Source organism: Rana temporaria, chromosome 4 (genome assembly GCF_905171775.1).
Source record: "Rana temporaria chromosome 4, aRanTem1.1, whole genome shotgun sequence".
Taxonomy (NCBI): Eukaryota; Metazoa; Chordata; class Amphibia; order Anura; family Ranidae; genus Rana; species Rana temporaria.
Genome location: NC_053492.1, coordinates 44,756,914 through 44,777,115, shown reverse-complemented (window position 1 = coordinate 44,777,115; position 20,202 = coordinate 44,756,914). Strand labels below are relative to the sequence as shown.

Here is a 20,202-nt window from a genome sequence, read left to right as displayed (position 1 = left end):
ACTACGCCACTTCTACATTGTAGCAAAGTGTAATTTCTTCAGTGTTGTCAAATAAAGATATAAAATAATTTACAAAAATTGTGAGTGTACTCACTTTTGTGAGAAATATATATATTACACACACACAGGGCTCAAAAGTTCAAGTCCTGAGCTACTAGCCAGGCCTTACTTGCCACCAGTTGCCCCAACCACTACTCTGCCCCTAAATATGCCCTCAAATTATCTCATGAAATGATATTTGTTTTATGCAGAATTAGGTTATAAAATTAATAACTTTAGCAATGCTGCCTTACCTGTGCCCAACAATGCAGCCCACCTGCTAAGGGAAAAGAGGCAAGGAAGAGGATTACTGGCCGCATCAGAGCACCAAGGAACATCGCTCAAACAGCTTTAAATTGCTGCGTGTTACCCACGTTTTTTCGTCACATACAGCCCCCACTTCTTGGCACGGGGACTTTGATATGTCACACGTCCCAGGATTGGATGGGTTTTCTGTCTATCAAAGTACCCAGGCCAGGAGGCAGGGCTGTATGTGACAGCGAGGGCGGGCAACACACAGCAATCAAAATGAAAGCTGCTACAACGATGTTCTGCGCTTTGATGATCCGACTGGCTCGCTCTTCTCTCTTTCTCTGGGCGATCACTGGGAGAAGAGCTCCTATTCAACCCCACTCCGCAAAATTCAAGTGGAAAATTTAAGGGATGTATATATCCCTCCCTTATATAATTATACACCACACTTTAAGGTTATTATCTGATCAAAACAAATCGGCCAACTAATAGATTATGAAGATATCGTTAGTTGCAGCCCTAATAGTGTGTGTGTGTGTGTGTGTGTATATATATATATATATACACACACACACACACGAAGTAGGGACCTTAGACCAAGCTTCTTGAAGGTAGGAAATCAAGCATACAGTACGTAAATCCCTGCACAATGCTGTCGGCACTATAAATGATTGTAACAGACACACCAAGGCTTCAGTTCTTGACAACTTACCTTAGTGGGATATATAGCGCTTGAGGGAAAGGCATCCAGGCTGGTCATGTCTGTATACTTGCGTTCGATGGTCTTCTTTGTGGCCGGACAGTAGTGAACACTGCGGACCACTTTAGGGCGTACCAAAGAACCTAAATATAGACAAATGTTAGAATGTACTATTTTTTTTAAGACGTTAGTAATTTAACAAACTATGCTGATGTGTTAGAGCACTGAGAAAAACAGCAGCACTGTGGCCCCCCGACCCCGAGTTGACTGTAGAAAGTATGCAGAGTAGAAACTCCCCAAAATCCACCTAACTACTTCTCTCTAAGGGGCTGAGCCTGGGAAGATCCTGAATCTCAGATTATGAAACGGAGGAGCAGGTCCAGTGTGACGGGAGGGTCCAAGTCACCCTCTGTCCATTAGGCGCACGGGGTGACTGAGAAAATGTGTCTTGAATTACTTAAAATGGGACAGTAACAATAATCCACAATATCTCTGGAAAATGTAATTATATGAGAGAGAGAGACTATACTAGGTTTGTTTGATTCTGAACTGGACATGTTAATTGAAAGAGCTGATCACAGTTCTCCACAGTCCTAGGCCGAGGAGGGGGAGATCACTGTTTATATTGTTAATTGTAATGTAGCTTCTGCTATTGTGAGGTTTGCTGTGTTTATATTTATGATAATGTTGATTGTGTCTGAGCTAAAAGACGGCAAGTCTGTCCAGAACAGATCATGCCTCGGAGTCACCTAGGCTGTCTAAACAATTAGTTAATTAGCTCATGTTAATTAGGTTTCTGGTTACAGTTTGTATTGTCATTCTGGTGTATATATTTGTGCAAGAGCTCAAAATAAACAGTCCATGTTAAAGCTGTGTAACTGAGCTATATTGATGTTACAATATTTGGCTATAAAAATCCGATCTCTGAAGGTCTAGATTGGAGGAAGCTGTGTACGGACGGAAGCACTCAAGCAGAGTGCGACGGGGATCCATTACACACAGACTTAAACTTAAAGAAGGGTCTGCTCCCATCCAAAAAGCATGGAGGCAACCGCATAAGAGAGCTTGCCTCCCTCTTTCAGAGTTCCAGGATAACACAGCCACCCGCTGCAAAAAAAAACAAAAAAAACAGACAAGGCGTTCTCTAGGATGCCTTTTTAAAGACCCTTGCCTATGAAGGGGATGGGGGTTGAGGATTCATGTTCTCATGTGCTGTCCTGGACAAGCTATGAAAATATCAATTTTTGGGAATGGATGGTTTTCAGGCTGCAGTGGCGTAAGTCTCCCACTAGGTGGCAAATAATCAGACTTGGCATTAACTTCCTAAACAGAACAGAGCTCTGGCTGGGAGATGGAAAAACAGCATAAAGTGCCAATCAATTGTACCACAGCTCATGTGCTGAGGAGCAACATTCTGATAAGAGGAAAGAGTGACAGATGAGTAAGGATGAGCTCAGGCATGATCGCAACCAACACGTGCAGAACGCGCCAGGAAGTCGGCACTGCACAGTGCCAATTCACAGGCAGTGAGACATTCCTCGATCTCTGCAGCCACGCATCAGGAAAATATCTCACTGCCTGCGATTAGCGCTGTGCATTGCCGACTTCCTGGCGGGCTCTGCATGTGCGTCTTGCGCACACGCCTGAGCTCATCCTTACATATGAGCTCATCAGTCTTCAGCTTCTTCTGTAATCACAGGCTGAGGATTGGGGCAACTATTGTGTTACTAAAGGGCAGAAAAAGGACTCTCGGGTGTCTGTCAACACTCAGTTTTAGAAATGCAAGAATAAAAATACTAATTCTTTGACAGGCAAAAGAGCTTGTGTATTAATTTAGCCATTTCACGGAGTCCAGCTTTTTAAAGCAGTTAAAAGTATATAGTGCCCCAGGACGACGTCCGCTTAGTGACAAAATGCGTAGGGAGGAGCGTCGTGCTGACGTCACCGTGCTGTTCTCACGTTCCGCTAGAACGGGCGTGTGTACTACTTGCCGGCTGGCTCTTGTTTTTATGGAATTTTACTCTTGTATAGTCTGCTTGTTAGCAAAGACTTTTATACACTACCACTTGATTTTATTGATGGCAATTTTTTATTCTCTACTGGTATAATTCACCTACCAAGGTAATTTCCCGTTTGCCGACTCCTGGGTTAAATGCTAAGCCTCCAGGAACGATCGGCTCGTTAGCCACCGGAGGTGTGGGGGAGATCAAAGGCCCTGGCTGGGTATTGGCTACAAGCTCTAACAGCTGGTAAGCCTGCACTCTGGTGGTGGATTCACGTGGTCTTTCATATCATTGAAGATCCTATCACATGGCGTCTTAACAAACATTTCTCTTTTTGTACGTTTTTTTTAAAGGCCAATTTATCTCACATTATTTTATCTATTTGTTGTTTTTCCAACTCAACTGGATTCACTTACTGATTTCATTTAATCGCATTTGTTCATTTATTAGAAGTGCAGCTCCTTATGTTTTTACAAGTATATAGATCTGTGTCTCATAGGTTGGACTTGCGTCTTTTTTCAGCCTCAACTGCTATGCAATCATGTATATAAATCCATATACTCACACTTGGTAACGATGCCCTCCACACAGACAACAGAGCCCAGAAATCGTGACGTGAGGGTGCGTGGAGTAACATGTTTAGAACCGAAGCTTCCTTCCAGACCGATGTAGAAATCTTCATACTGCTTGGCGTACGTCGCATCGATAGACGCAACAAAATCCTTCAGAGCCCTCTGGAAGGCAATAAGACCCTCAAAGGCCTGATTCATAAGCCTGGGGGAGAAGTCAGAAAATGTATATAATAGGGCTGCATAGCTAAAGAGACATTTAATGTTAGGTGTAGATATGGAGAAAAAAAAATTAGTAATTATATATACAATGTGTGTATATATATATATATATATATATATATATATATATATATATATATATATATATATATATATATATACATATATATACACACACACACACACATACACACTACTTAGTGCTTATATGCTAATGTTGCGTTTCTAACTGGTTAACATGCTAGGGCAACTTTTAATGAAGAGTTTATTGGATCAATTTGTGTGCTACAATATAAAAATGTTTATACACAACAAAAAAATAAAATTATATATATATATATATATATATATATATATATATATATATATATATATATATATATATATATATATATATATATATATATATATATATATATATATATATATATAAAAACTTGTACAAATAATTGTATATTGATTTAAAAATCAATATTGTTAATTGATTTAAAAAGCTATAGCGTCTACAAACTATGGGATTTATTGAATTTGTATTTTTTAATGGCAGCGATCTTAAGCAGGACTGCGACATTGTGGCGGACAAATCTGACACTTTTTGGGGACCACTGTACTAAAGACACTGGCAGGGAGGGGGTTACCATCAGGGGCAATCAAAGGGTAAAATGTGCTCCTAGGGAGTGCTTTCTAACTGTGTGGTGGATGCTTTGCCGGGGGGGGGAGACTTCCGGTGGGCCGATGGCTGTGGGCCGGTCGGAGGTCCGCGGCGATCTACCCAGCATGCAGAGTAGCGCAGGAAGCGTGTATAATAAGTTCTCTCTAATGTCACGCTGCGGCTGCTCCCCGCTGGCGACTCCTCTTTTCTCGTCCATCCCCATTTGCTTGTGACATCATCTGGGATGGACGAGAAGGAGGGGCCGCCGGGGGGCAACCGCAGCGTGACATTAGAGAGAACTTATCATACACGCTTCATGCGCTACTCTGCATGCTGGCAGGTAAACAATGTGCCCTGAACCGTTCTTGTTTCCTGATGTGCTGTGCCCTGGGTTGGAAAAAGTCCAGGGCCACGTTTTTGTCCCAGTCCAGCCCTGGGGGGGGGGGGGGGGGGTGGGCTTGGGAGACATTTTGTGCAGGAGGGCCACCCTGCTGCAATATATATGGGTGAGGGGTCCCTAACAAGGCCCAACTCCAGGCTTGGCATTTAAAGCGGTTCTCCACCCTAAAGTGGAGTCCCGCCCCCTCCGGTGTCACATTAGACACCTTTCAGGGGGGAGGGGGGTGCAGACACAGGTATTTGCACCCACTTCCGGCCACACGCTACGGGCAAAAGACGGGCATTCCGTCACATCCCGTCTGTCGCCCATTGTGTGCTGGGAACACTCGGCTCCCAACACACAGCGGGAGCCAATCGGCTGGCGCGGCGTGACTCGCGCATGCGCCGTAGGGAACCGGGCAGTGAAGCCGCAGCGCTTCACTTCCTGGTTCCCTGAGCGTGGATGGCGGGGGGGAGCAGCAGAGAGACGAGCGATCGCTCGTGCTCTGCTGCGATCGGCGCTTGACTCCAGGACAGGTAAGTGTCCTAATATTAAAAGTCAGCAGCTGCAGTATTTGTAGCTGCTGGCTTTTAATATTATGTTCCCGTGGCACATCCGCTTTAAGTTGCATCTGTTTGAGAAGAGCAATAGATACCCGATGATCCTTCCAAGTGATGATTGCTGACAATCTATAGATCACATGTCCCAGCAACCCCCCCCATTTACCAGAGAGGTACCCAATTTCCAGGCTGTACTCACTGACTGGCTCTCTTCTCATTCTTCCTCCGGAGATCATTGATATTGACAATGAGACGACACTGGTTATCGCTGATCATGTCTCGGACTTTGCTCTGATAAATCCCCTGATCTTCCTGAATAGGAGGGAAATACATTGGAACATTAAATCTCCTTCCTTTACTCGCACCTTTATTCCTCACAAGGATCATTCCTTCAGATAATATGCAAATAGTTAATCTGCGCCCTCCCCCTCCACAGTGCCCACAGCTTATAAATCTTTTTACATTAAAATATTGCCACTAAATAACTTTTTGGCTGTTCTGTATACCACAATTACCTGATAAATGCTGAAAGGTAGGTGTAACGTCATTGATCGTCGTTCCCTATAACAGGGAACAGACGATCACTGACACTGCCGCACAGAACAACAGGGAAGGTTTGTTTACACTCACCTCTCCCCGTTCTTCAGCTCCTGTGACGCGATCGCGGGACACCGGCGGCGATCCGATCACGGAGCTTTGTACCGGGTCGCGAGCACGACCGATGGCTGGGCTTTTAAAGGCGACGTACCTGTACGTGCCTGTGCCCAGCCGTGCCATTCTGCCGACGTATATCAGCGTTAGGCGGTCCTTAAGCTTACCATAATCTGCACACATCCTGCAATCTGATGGTAATGAAAAAGGTGGAACCCTTACCGTTTTTTTTAAATCAGCGACTAAAAGTACTGACACTTTCGGTCAAATACTCGCCGAATACCAATACCTTTCTGGTGTGATTTGAGCCCACACAAAATGAATGGGCTCAAATTGCACTGCAAACAATCGCATACGATTTGAGCAAGAATGCGGTGCGATTCCTGTCCAAATCAGATTTCCCCCACTGTGTGAGGCCAGGCTGAAGTCACCATAGCCTCATACACACGATCGGATTTTCCATCGAGAATTGTGTGACGACAGGCTGTTGGAAAATGCAACCGTTTGTACGCTCCATGTTGTCGGATTATCCACCAACAAATGTGGGATAGCACGCTTTAAAACCTTCCGTCAACAAAAATGTGTGTTGTCGGATTATCAGAAGTCAAAAAATTCTAAGTACAAACACGCATGCTCAGAAGCAATGCTCACCATAACACAACATTACAGAAGTTGCCCAAAGGATGGCGCTGAAGAGCTGAAAAACCAAGTTGTTTCGTGTTTGTTGGCAAACAATTATGTGCCGTTTGTATGCAAGACAAGTTCATGGCCAATGCCCTTCGGACTAAAGTCCTACTCTTTGTCCGCGGAAAATCTGATCGTGTGTACCAGGCTTATGACAAGGAGCGGTGCAGGAAAGCGCACGCGATTTGGACAGGAAACCAGGGCTGTGGAGTCGGAGGAAATTTTGGGTACCTAGAGTCGGAGTCAGCAAACAATGCAGCGACTCCGACTCCTACTAAATTTAGAGTGTCGGAACATTTAGGAGTCTAAACATTTATCTACCGACTCCTGTTCAAATTGCATTTGATTCTTTGCAGTGAAATTTGAGCCCATTCATTTTGTATGGACTCAAATCGCACCACAAAAGGTATTTTAGATATCGGAGCATTTGCATGAGTGGGGTTCAAATGATTAATATCCGCACCCAGACTGGTAAAATGAGTGTAACCCAGGTAATGAATGCATATGGTACAAAAACTTGATTTCCTGCCGCAATTCACACGGTGCCAGGTGACCTGTATCCTCATTCTAATCCGACCACCAACCCTCGGGGGCTCGTTTACACCAGGCGCTGTGCAAACACATATTGTGGGGATTTCATCTGCATTTCAAAACAAGTAGAGAATGCTGCATTTTCACATGTAAACACCACAAACACATGCAAATTCAACAAAACACGTGCAACATACTGCAAATGCAACCATGGAGATTGTGGTGTAAATGTGCCATCAAGACACAAGTACACACAATCTGAAAAATTGGACGACCGATCGCCTGTTTGTGTGCATGCTAGTCGTATATCAAACCTCAAGAGTTTACTAAAGTTCCGAAAATTCTTGTGCGACAGAATATTTTTTTTTAAAACAAAATCAAATTGATGTCATCACGTGTTGTATTTGTATTGTATTTTCAGACGACAACTGTACTGATTAAAGGAGAAGTCCGGCCTGAGCTTTTTAGGCTGGGCTTCTCCTCTGGGTCACAGGAGTGTAATTCGTTTTGCGGTCCTGTGACCCGTTTTCAGCTGACGTCACTGCCATCAGTCGGGGCAGCGCATCATCACGACTTCCCCAAGTCGGGATCCGCCAGCTGCCCTGATTGATGGCAGTCTCAGCGAGCCACTGAGACAGCCTCTCCCCGCCCCTCCACGGCTCAGCTCTCCAATGAGCGTGGAGAAGCAGAGAGGAGAGAGGCTGACTGACAGTCAGCCCCTTTCCTCTCGGGGGACAATGCTGTATCCTGGCCTAGGCCAACAAGGCCCAGGCCTAGGGTAGCACTTTGCAGGGGGCAGCACGGACAGTGTCCCCGCCGGCTTGCGCTACACTGTTGGGCAAATTAGTTTAGCGCCCCCATAAATCGGCCGCACTGCTTCCAGTATGTAGGCGGTTGGCATTCTGCAACTGTGAGGGGGGGGGCGTCGCTTCTAATTTTTTACCATCCCTGTCCCATTGCAGAGATTTCCCTTCACTTCCTGTTCCATAGCCAAACAGGAAGTGAGAGGAAATCTATGCAAATTAAGGGAATCCATTGCCTCCCCCCCAGGCCATCGGAACTAGTGTCCCCACTTGAAAATTTCAGGGTGGGTCTTAAACCGCAAGGGGTGTGTCATATTTAAATTAGGGGGTGCACGAGTTTAGTCAGGCCTAGGGCAGCACAAAACCTAAATACACCCCTGTCGGGGGATCTGCGGGACCCGAGCCAGCGGCGATGTTCGGTGGCTCGGTTTTCAGTGCAGACACGACGGGAAACAGATGGAGCATCGGTCTGCTCCATCCACCGAGGAAAGTATGAATCTTAAAAAAAAAAAGAAACCCATACTTTTCCTTTAAAGCAGAGCCCCACCCAAAAATGGAACTTCCGCTTTTTCGGAACCCTCCCCCCCTCCGGTGTCACATTTGGCACCTTTCAGGGGGAGGGAGGTGCAGATACCTGTATAATACAGGTATTTGCACCCACTTCCCGGTATCGACTCCCGCGGGAGTCACGCCCCTTCGTGTCACCCCACCGCTGTCTTTTTGGGTAACACTGTTCTCAGGAGAGAGCGGGGACCAGTGACGGCACGCCGCGGCTACTCACGCAGTAGGGAACTGGGCAGTGAAGCCGCAAGGCTTCTCTGTAGGTAAAATTAATATCTCCCAAACCTGCACCATTTAGGAGATATTCCCTCCGGATGCCGACGTCAGTTGCGCATGAGCTCTGAAGGACCGGCACACCTTCTTGCCAGAACCAAGTGCTCCGCCCGCGCATGCGGGGAGATATCATTGCGGCTCCGGCAACTCACAGCGCCAGAGCCCATGAACCTGGAATAAGCAGGTCAGCCCCCTCAGCGGTGACCGGACTCTGCTGTGGGGGCTTCTTTCTAAGGTGAGTATTTCATAATGTGCTAGTATGCAATGCCATTGCCTTGCAGGTTTTTTTTTACAGCGGGTTACTACCGCTTTAACCACTTCAATACCGGGCACTTACACCCCCTTCCTGCCCAAGCCAATTTTCAGCTTTCATCGCTGTTTAAATGACAATTGCGCGGTCATGCTACACTGTACCCAAACAGATTTTTTTATATTTTGTTCCCACAAATAGAGCATTTAATTTGGTGGTATTTGATCACCTCTGCGGTTTTTAGTTTTTACACTCCAAATAAATAAAAAAAAAAAGGGGGGGGGTTCTTTTTTTTCTGTTATAAAATGTCTTTTGACCCCAACTCCCGAGGCGGCAGCCTTTCTCTAATCTTCGAATGAGTGGCGGGAAGGGATACTCCCTGCCGCTTTACTCTCTTTCCTTATTTTCCTCTTTCTTGATATTGGAAAAAGGAGGGCGTGTCTGCGGATCTCTGACTTCATGCCCGCACTCCGCGAATGGACGATCTTTTAGTGGCAAGATCATCGGGAGGGGATTAGGCAGGCTCGGTGCCACGGGCACAGAGCTAACGGCCCACTGACTTTGTTATACCCACTATTTTGCCGCACTTTACTGGTTTATGCTTGTACGTGTGAAGATGTTAATGTTTACATGCTGTTGCTGTGATCCATGTGGACGTGCTCTTTGTTGTGAGTAAATAAAGAACTTTGAAAAAAAAAAAATCTTTTGTTTCTGTTATAAAATGTTGTAAATAAGTATGTTTTCTCCTTCACTGACGGGCACTGATAGGCAACACTGGCAGGCATTGGGGATGGGCACTGATTGGCAGCTGCCTGGTGGTCCAGTGTGATGGATATCCCTGGTGGTCTTGGGTGGGTATCTGAGGGGGGGCTGTTCTAACAATCAGCACAGACCCCCGTCAGGAGATCGGCTCTCCTCCACACGCATCTGTCAGATCTATGGCTCTTCCTGTTTACATCGTAATCAGCCATGATTGGCCTCTTTTCTCTCCAAGATGTTTTGGAACTACATTTCCCATGATGCTTGTGCACTCTGCATTGTAGTTGAGCATCATGTGAAATGTAGTTCCAAAACATCTGGAGTGCCAAGGTTCACCATCACTGATCTAGGGACTCTGATTTTTATATGTAGAAGAGAAGTGTCAGAATCAGCCTGGGTGGCAAGGGGTTTAAAGCAGCACTTCCACTTTTGACTGGAACTTTTCTTTAAGACACCTACACACTATACAATCCGAGTAATCTCCTGTTTACAGCAGCCACACACTGTACAATGTACTAAGGAAATCCTACACTATACAATCTGACCATGCAAACTCCTCTAATACAGCCACACACTATACAATCTAATCAAGCAATCTGCTTCCTTTTAGATTTACAAAAACAATGTAAAGTAAACAATGCATGCATTAGCCAATCAGGTAGCTGCCTGTAAAATCTCCATTATACTTACAATCAGATTGTATAGTGTGCGATCAGCCTTGGATCTGCAATCAGATTGTATAGTGTGCGTGTGTGATCAGCCTTGGATCTGCAATCAGATTGTATAGTGTGCGATCAGCCTTGGATCTACAATCAGATTGTATAGTGTGTGATCAGCCTTGGATCTACAATCAGATTGTATAGTGTGTGATCAGCCTTGGATCTGCAATCAGATTGTATAGTGTGCGTGTGTGATCAGCCTTGGACCTACAATCAGATTGTATAGTGTGAGTGTGCGGTCAGCCTTGGATCTACAATCAGATTGTATAGTGTGCGGTCAGCCTTGGATCTACAATCAGATTGTATAGTGTGCGATCAGCCTTGGATCTACAATCAGATTGTATAGTGTGTGATCAGCCTTGGATCTACAATCAGATTGTATAGTGTGCGATCAGCCTTGGATCTACAATCAGATTGTATAGTGTGAGTGTGCGGTCAGCCTTGGATCTACAATCAGATTGTATAGTGTGTGATCAGCCTTGGATCTACAATCAGATTGTATAGTGTGTGATCAGCCTTGGATCTGCAATCAGATTGTATAGTGCGTGATCAGCCTTGGATCTGCAATCAGATTGTATAGTGTGCGATCAGCCTTGGATCTACAATCAGATTGTATAGTGTGCGATCAGCCTTGGATCTACAATCAGATTGTATAGTGTGAGTGTGCGGTCAGCCTTGGATCTACAATCAGATTGTATAGTGTGTGATCAGCCTTGGATCTACAATCAGATTGTATAGTGCGTGATCAGCCTTGGATCTACAATCAGATTGTATAGTGTGCGATCAGCCTTGGATCTGCAATCAGATTGTATAGTGTGAGTGTGTGGTCAGCCTTGGATCTACAATCAGATTGTATAGTGTGTGATCAGCCTTGGATCTACAATCAGATTGTATAGTGTGCGATCAGCCTTGGATCTGCAATCAGATTGTATAGTGCGTGATCAGCCTTGGATCTGCAATCAGATTGTATAGTGTGCGATCAGCCTTGGATCTACAATCAGATTGTATAGTGTGCGTGTGTGATCAGCCTTGGATCTACAATCAGATTGTATAGTGTGCGGTCAGCCTTGGATCTACAATCAGATTGTATAGTGTGCGGTCAGCCTTGGATCTACAATCAGATTGTATAGTGTGCGATCAGCCTTGGATCTACAATCAGATTGTATAGTGTGCGTGTGTGATCAGCCTTGGATCTACAATCAGATTGTATAGTGTGTGATCAGCCTTGGATCTACAATCAGATTGTATAGTGTGTGCGGTCAGCCTTGGATCTACAATCAGATTGTATAGTGTGCGATCAGCCTTGGATCTACAATCAGATTGTATAGTGTGTGATCAGCCTTGGATTTACAATCAGATTGTATAGTGTGTGATCAGCCTTGGATCTGCAATCAGATTGTATAGTGTGAGTGTGTGATCAGCCTTGGATCTACAATCAGATTGTATAGTGTGTGATCAGCCTTGGATCTACAATCAGATTGTATAGTGTGTGATCAGCCTTGGATCTACAATCAGATTGTATAGTGTGCGATCAGCCTTGGATCTGCAATCAGATTGTATAGTGTGTGATCAGCCTTGGATCTGCAATCAGATTGTATAGTGCGTGATCAGCCTTGGATCTACAATCAGATTGTATAGTGTGCGGTCAGCCTTGCATCTACAATCAGATTGTATAGTGCGTGATCAGCCTTGGATCTACAATCAGATTGTATAGTGTGCGGTCAGCCTTGGATCTACAATCAGATTGTATAGTGTGTGATCAGCCTTGGATCTACAATCAGATTGTATAGTGCGTGATCAGCCTTGGATCTACAATCAGATTGTATAGTGTGCGATCAGCCTTGGATCTGCAATCAGATTGTATAGTGTGAGTGTGTGGTCAGCCTTGGATCTACAATCAGATTGTATAGTGTGTGATCAGCCTTGGATCTACAATCAGATTGTATAGTGTGCGATCAGCCTTGGATCTGCAATCAGATTGTATAGTGCGTGATCAGCCTTGGATCTGCAATCAGATTGTATAGTGTGCGATCAGCCTTGGATCTACAATCAGATTGTATAGTGTGCGTGTGTGATCAGCCTTGGATCTACAATCAGATTGTATAGTGTGCGGTCAGCCTTGGATCTACAATCAGATTGTATAGTGTGCGGTCAGCCTTGGATCTACAATCAGATTGTATAGTGTGCGATCAGCCTTGGATCTACAATCAGATTGTATAGTGTGCGTGTGTGATCAGCCTTGGATCTACAATCAGATTGTATAGTGTGTGATCAGCCTTGGATCTACAATCAGATTGTATAGTGTGTGCGGTCAGCCTTGGATCTACAATCAGATTGTATAGTGTGCGATCAGCCTTGGATCTACAATCAGATTGTATAGTGTGTGATCAGCCTTGGATTTACAATCAGATTGTATAGTGTGTGATCAGCCTTGGATCTGCAATCAGATTGTATAGTGTGAGTGTGTGATCAGCCTTGGATCTACAATCAGATTGTATAGTGTGCGATCAGCCTTGGATCTACAATCAGATTGTATAGTGTGTGATCAGCCTTGGATCTACAATCAGATTGTATAGTGTGCGATCAGCCTTGGATCTGCAATCAGATTGTATAGTGTGTGATCAGCCTTGGATCTGCAATCAGATTGTATAGTGCGTGATCAGCCTTGGATCTACAATCAGATTGTATAGTGTGCGGTCAGCCTTGCATCTACAATCAGATTGTATAGTGCGTGATCAGCCTTGGATCTACAATCAGATTGTATAGTGTGTGATCAGCCTTGGATCTACAATCAGATTGTATAGTGTGCGGTCAGCCTTGGATCTACAATCAGATTGTATAGTGTGCGGTCAGCCTTGGATCTACAATCAGATTGTATAGTGTGTGATCAGCCTTGGATCTGCAATCAGATTGTATAGTGTGTGATCAGCCTTGGATCTACAATCAGATTGTATAGTGTGCGGTCAGCCTTGCATCTACAATCAGATTGTATAGTGTGTATGATCAGCCTTGCATCTACAATCAGATTGTATAGTGTGCGATCAGCCTTGGATCTGCAATCAGATTGTATAGTGTGTGATCAGCCTTGGATCTGCAATCAGATTGTATAGTGTGTGATCAGCCTTGGATCTACAATCAGATTGTATAGTGTGCGATCAGCCTTGGATCTACAATCAGATTGTATAGTGTGCGTGTGTGATCAGCCTTGGATCTACAATCAGATTGTATAGTGTGCGATCAGCCTTGGATCTACAATCAGATTGTATAGTGTGAGTGTGTGATCAGCCTTGGATCTACAATCAGATTGTATAGTGTGTGATCAGCCTTGGATCTACAATCAGATTGTATAGTGTGTGATCAGCCTTGGATCTACAATCAGATTGTATAGTGTGTGATCAGCCTTGGATCTACAATCAGATTGTATAGTGTGCGTGTGCGGTCAGCCTTGGATCTACAATCAGATTGTATAGTGTGAGTGTGTGATCAGCCTTGGATCTACAATCAGATTGTATAGTGTGCGTGTGTGATCAGCCTTGGATCTACAATCAGATTGTATAGTGTGTGATCAGCCTTGGATTTACAATCAGATTGTATAGTGTGTGATCAGCCTTGGATCTACAATCAGATTGTATAGTGTGCGATCAGCCTTGGATCTACAATCAGATTGTATAGTGTGTGATCAGCCTTGGATTTACAATCAGATTGTATAGTGTGTGATCAGCCTTGGATCTACAATCAGATTGTATAGTGTGCGGTCAGCCTTGGATCTACAATCAGATTGTATAGTGTGAGTGTGCGATCAGCCTTGGATCTGCAATCAGATTGTATAGTGTGTGATCAGCCTTGGATCTACAATCAGATTGTATAGTGTGCGATCAGCCTTGGATCTACAATCAGATTGTATAGTGTGAGTGCGTGATCAGCCTTGGATCTACAATCAGATTGTATAGTGTGCGATCAGCCTTGGATCTGCAATCAGATTGTATAGTGTGAGTGTGCGGTCAGCCTTGGATCTGCAATCAGATTGTATAGTGTGAGTGTGCGATCAGCCTTGGATCTACAATCAGATTGTATAGTGTGCGATCAGCCTTGGATCTGCAATCAGATTGTATAGTGTGTGATCAGCCTTGGATCTGCAATCAGATTGTATAGTGTGTGATCAGCCTTGGATCTACAATCAGATTGTATAGTGTGCGATCAGCCTTGGATCTACAATCAGATTGTATAGTGTGCGATCAGCCTTGGATCTACAATCAGATTGTATAGTGTGAGTGTGTGATCAGCCTTGGATCTACAATCAGATTGTATAGTGTGCGATCAGCCTTGGATCTACAATCAGATTGTATAGTGTGTGATCAGCCTTGGATCTACAATCAGATTGTATAGTGTGCGGTCAGCCTTGGATCTACAATCAGATTGTATAGTGTGCGGTCAGCCTTGGATCTACAATCAGATTGTATAGTGTGCGGTCAGCCTTGGATCTACAATCAGATTGTATAGTGTGTGATCAGCCTTGGATCTGCAATCAGATTGTATAGTGTGAGTGTGTGATCAGCCTTGGATCTACAATCAGATTGTATAGTGTGCGGTCAGCCTTGGATCTACAATCAGATTGTATAGTGTGCGGTCAGCCTTGGATCTACAATCAGATTGTATAGTGTGCGATCAGCCTTGCATCTACAATCAGATTGTATAGTGTGCGGTCAGCCTTGCATCTACAATCAGATTGTATAGTGCGTGATCAGCCTTGGATCTACAATCAGATTGTATAGTGTGTGATCAGCCTTGGATCTACAATCAGATTGTATAGTGTGTGATCAGCCTTGGATCTACAATCAGATTGTATAGTGTGCGATCAGCCTTGGATCTACAATCAGATTGTATAGTGTGCGGTCAGCCTTGGATCTACAATCAGATTGTATAGTGTGCGGTCAGCCTTGGATCTACAATCAGATTGTATAGTGTGTGATCAGCCTTGGATCTACAATCAGATTGTATAGTGTGCGTGTGTGATCAGCCTTGCATCTACAATCAGATTGTATAGTGTGAGTGTGTGATCAGCCTTGGATCTACAATCAGATTGTATAGTGTGCGATCAGCCTTGGATCTGCAATCAGATTGTATAGTGTGTGATCAGCCTTGGATCTACAATCAGATTGTATAGTGTGCGGTCAGCCTTGCATCTACAATCAGATTGTATAGTGTGCGGTCAGCCTTGGATCTACAATCAGATTGTATAGTGTGTGATCAGCCTTGGATTTACAATCAGATTGTATAGTGTGTGATCAGCCTTGGATCTACAATCAGATTGTATAGTGTGTATGATCAGCCTTGGATCTACAATCAGATTGTATAGTGTGCGATCAGCCTTGGATCTGCAATCAGATTGTATAGTGTGCGTGTGTGATCAGCCTTGGATCTACAATCAGATTGTATAGTGTGTGATCAGCCTTGGATCTACAATCAGATTGTATAGTGTGTGATCAGCCTTGGATCTACAATCAGATTGTATAGTGTGAGTGTGTGATCAGCCTTGGATCTACAATCAGATTGTATAGTGTGTGATCAGCCTTGGATCTACAATCAGATTGTATAGTGTGTGATCAGCCTTGGATCTACAATCAGATTGTATAGTGCGTGATCAGCCTTGGATCTACAATCAGATTGTATAGTGTGCGATCAGCCTTGCATCTACAATCAGATTGTATAGTGCGTGATCAGCCTTGGATCTACAATCAGATTGTATAGTGTGTGATCAGCCTTGGATTTACAATCAGATTGTATAGTGTGTGATCAGCCTTGGATCTGCAATCAGATTGTATAGTGTGAGTGTGCGGTCAGCCTTGGATCTACAATCAGATTGTATAGTGTGCGATCAGCCTTGGATCTGCAATCAGATTGTATAGTGTGTGATCAGCCTTGGATCTACAATCAGATTGTATAGTGTGAGTGTGTGATCAGCCTTGGATCTACAATCAGATTGTATAGTGTGCGGTCAGCCTTGGATCTACAATCAGATTGTATAGTGTGCGGTCAGCCTTGGATCTACAATCAGATTGTATAGTGTGCGATCAGCCTTGGATCTACAATCAGATTGTATAGTGTGCGTGTGTGATCAGCCTTGGATCTACAATCAGATTGTATAGTGTGTGATCAGCCTTGGATCTACAATCAGATTGTATAGTGTGTGCGGTCAGCCTTGGATCTACAATCAGATTGTATAGTGTGCGATCAGCCTTGGATCTACAATCAGATTGTATAGTGTGTGATCAGCCTTGGATTTACAATCAGATTGTATAGTGTGTGATCAGCCTTGGATCTGCAATCAGATTGTATAGTGTGAGTGTGTGATCAGCCTTGGATCTACAATCAGATTGTATAGTGTGCGATCAGCCTTGGATCTACAATCAGATTGTATAGTGTGTGATCAGCCTTGGATCTACAATCAGATTGTATAGTGTGCGATCAGCCTTGGATCTGCAATCAGATTGTATAGTGTGTGATCAGCCTTGGATCTGCAATCAGATTGTATAGTGCGTGATCAGCCTTGGATCTACAATCAGATTGTATAGTGTGCGGTCAGCCTTGCATCTACAATCAGATTGTATAGTGCGTGATCAGCCTTGGATCTACAATCAGATTGTATAGTGTGCGGTCAGCCTTGGATCTACAATCAGATTGTATAGTGTGTGATCAGCCTTGGATCTACAATCAGATTGTATAGTGCGTGATCAGCCTTGGATCTACAATCAGATTGTATAGTGTGCGATCAGCCTTGGATCTGCAATCAGATTGTATAGTGTGAGTGTGTGGTCAGCCTTGGATCTACAATCAGATTGTATAGTGTGTGATCAGCCTTGGATCTACAATCAGATTGTATAGTGTGCGATCAGCCTTGGATCTGCAATCAGATTGTATAGTGCGTGATCAGCCTTGGATCTGCAATCAGATTGTATAGTGTGCGATCAGCCTTGGATCTACAATCAGATTGTATAGTGTGCGTGTGTGATCAGCCTTGGATCTACAATCAGATTGTATAGTGTGCGGTCAGCCTTGGATCTACAATCAGATTGTATAGTGTGCGGTCAGCCTTGGATCTACAATCAGATTGTATAGTGTGCGATCAGCCTTGGATCTACAATCAGATTGTATAGTGTGCGTGTGTGATCAGCCTTGGATCTACAATCAGATTGTATAGTGTGTGATCAGCCTTGGATCTACAATCAGATTGTATAGTGTGTGCGGTCAGCCTTGGATCTACAATCAGATTGTATAGTGTGCGATCAGCCTTGGATCTACAATCAGATTGTATAGTGTGTGATCAGCCTTGGATTTACAATCAGATTGTATAGTGTGTGATCAGCCTTGGATCTGCAATCAGATTGTATAGTGTGAGTGTGTGATCAGCCTTGGATCTACAATCAGATTGTATAGTGTGCGATCAGCCTTGGATCTACAATCAGATTGTATAGTGTGTGATCAGCCTTGGATCTACAATCAGATTGTATAGTGTGCGATCAGCCTTGGATCTGCAATCAGATTGTATAGTGTGTGATCAGCCTTGGATCTGCAATCAGATTGTATAGTGCGTGATCAGCCTTGGATCTACAATCAGATTGTATAGTGTGCGGTCAGCCTTGCATCTACAATCAGATTGTATAGTGCGTGATCAGCCTTGGATCTACAATCAGATTGTATAGTGTGTGATCAGCCTTGGATCTACAATCAGATTGTATAGTGTGCGGTCAGCCTTGGATCTACAATCAGATTGTATAGTGTGCGGTCAGCCTTGGATCTACAATCAGATTGTATAGTGTGTGATCAGCCTTGGATCTGCAATCAGATTGTATAGTGTGTGATCAGCCTTGGATCTACAATCAGATTGTATAGTGTGCGGTCAGCCTTGCATCTACAATCAGATTGTATAGTGTGTATGATCAGCCTTGCATCTACAATCAGATTGTATAGTGTGCGATCAGCCTTGGATCTGCAATCAGATTGTATAGTGTGTGATCAGCCTTGGATCTGCAATCAGATTGTATAGTGTGTGATCAGCCTTGGATCTACAATCAGATTGTATAGTGTGCGATCAGCCTTGGATCTACAATCAGATTGTATAGTGTGCGTGTGTGATCAGCCTTGGATCTACAATCAGATTGTATAGTGTGCGATCAGCCTTGGATCTACAATCAGATTGTATAGTGTGAGTGTGTGATCAGCCTTGGATCTACAATCAGATTGTATAGTGTGTGATCAGCCTTGGATCTACAATCAGATTGTATAGTGTGTGATCAGCCTTGGATCTACAATCAGATTGTATAGTGTGTGATCAGCCTTGGATCTACAATCAGATTGTATAGTGTGCGTGTGCGGTCAGCCTTGGATCTACAATCAGATTGTATAGTGTGAGTGTGTGATCAGCCTTGGATCTACAATCAGATTGTATAGTGTGTGATCAGCCTTGGATTTACAATCAGATTGTATAGTGTGTGATCAGCCTTGGATCTACAATCAGATTGTATAGTGTGCGATCAGCCTTGGATCTACAATCAGATTGTATAGTGTGTGATCAGCCTTGGATTTACAATCAGATTGTATAGTGTGTGATCAGCCTTGGATCTACAATCAGATTGTATAGTGTGCGGTCAGCCTTGGATCTACAATCAGATTGTATAGTGTGAGTGTGCGATCAGCCTTGGATCTGCAATCAGATTGTATAGTGTGTGATCAGCCTTGGATCTACAATCAGATTGTATAGTGTGCGATCAGCCTTGGATCTACAATCAGATTGTATAGTGTGAGTGCGTGATCAGCCTTGGATCTACAATCAGATTGTATAGTGTGCGATCAGCCTTGGATCTGCAATCAGATTGTATAGTGTGAGTGTGCGGTCAGCCTTGGATCTGCAATCAGATTGTATAGTGTGAGTGTGCGATCAGCCTTGGATCTACAATCAGATTGTATAGTGTGCGATCAGCCTTGGATCTGCAATCAGATTGTATAGTGTGTGATCAGCCTTGGATCTGCAATCAGATTGTATAGTGTGTGATCAGCCTTGGATCTACAATCAGATTGTATAGTGTGCGATCAGCCTTGGATCTACAATCAGATTGTATAGTGTGCGATCAGCCTTGGATCTACAATCAGATTGTATAGTGTGAGTGTGTGATCAGCCTTGGATCTACAATCAGATTGTATAGTGTGCGATCAGCCTTGGATCTACAATCAGATTGTATAGTGTGTGATCAGCCTTGGATCTACAATCAGATTGTATAGTGTGCGGTCAGCCTTGGATCTACAATCAGATTGTATAGTGTGCGGTCAGCCTTGGATCTACAATCAGATTGTATAGTGTGCGATCAGCCTTGCATCTACAATCAGATTGTATAGTGTGCGGTCAGCCTTGCATCTACAATCAGATTGTATAGTGCGTGATCAGCCTTGGATCTACAATCAGATTGTATAGTGTGTGATCAGCCTTGGATCTACAATCAGATTGTATAGTGTGTGATCAGCCTTGGATCTACAATCAGATTGTATAGTGTGCGATCAGCCTTGGATCTACAATCAGATTGTATAGTGTGCGGTCAGCCTT

General features: G+C 43.9%; 1 protein-coding gene across 1 annotated transcript in view; it reads right to left on the bottom strand.

Moving 5' to 3' along the window:
* The window catches only part of MCM3 (minichromosome maintenance complex component 3), a 45,109-nt gene that overhangs the window by 21,150 nt on the left and 3,757 nt on the right, over nucleotides 1-20,202 (bottom strand). The window contains exons 2-4 of the mRNA XM_040348349.1: nucleotides 5,576-5,688; nucleotides 3,560-3,768; nucleotides 1,004-1,134 (exon numbers count right to left, since the gene is read on the bottom strand). Of these exons, the coding sequence (XP_040204283.1) occupies nucleotides 1,004-1,134; nucleotides 3,560-3,768; nucleotides 5,576-5,688 (453 nt within the window). The remainder of the gene's footprint in view (nucleotides 1-1,003; nucleotides 1,135-3,559; nucleotides 3,769-5,575; nucleotides 5,689-20,202) is intronic.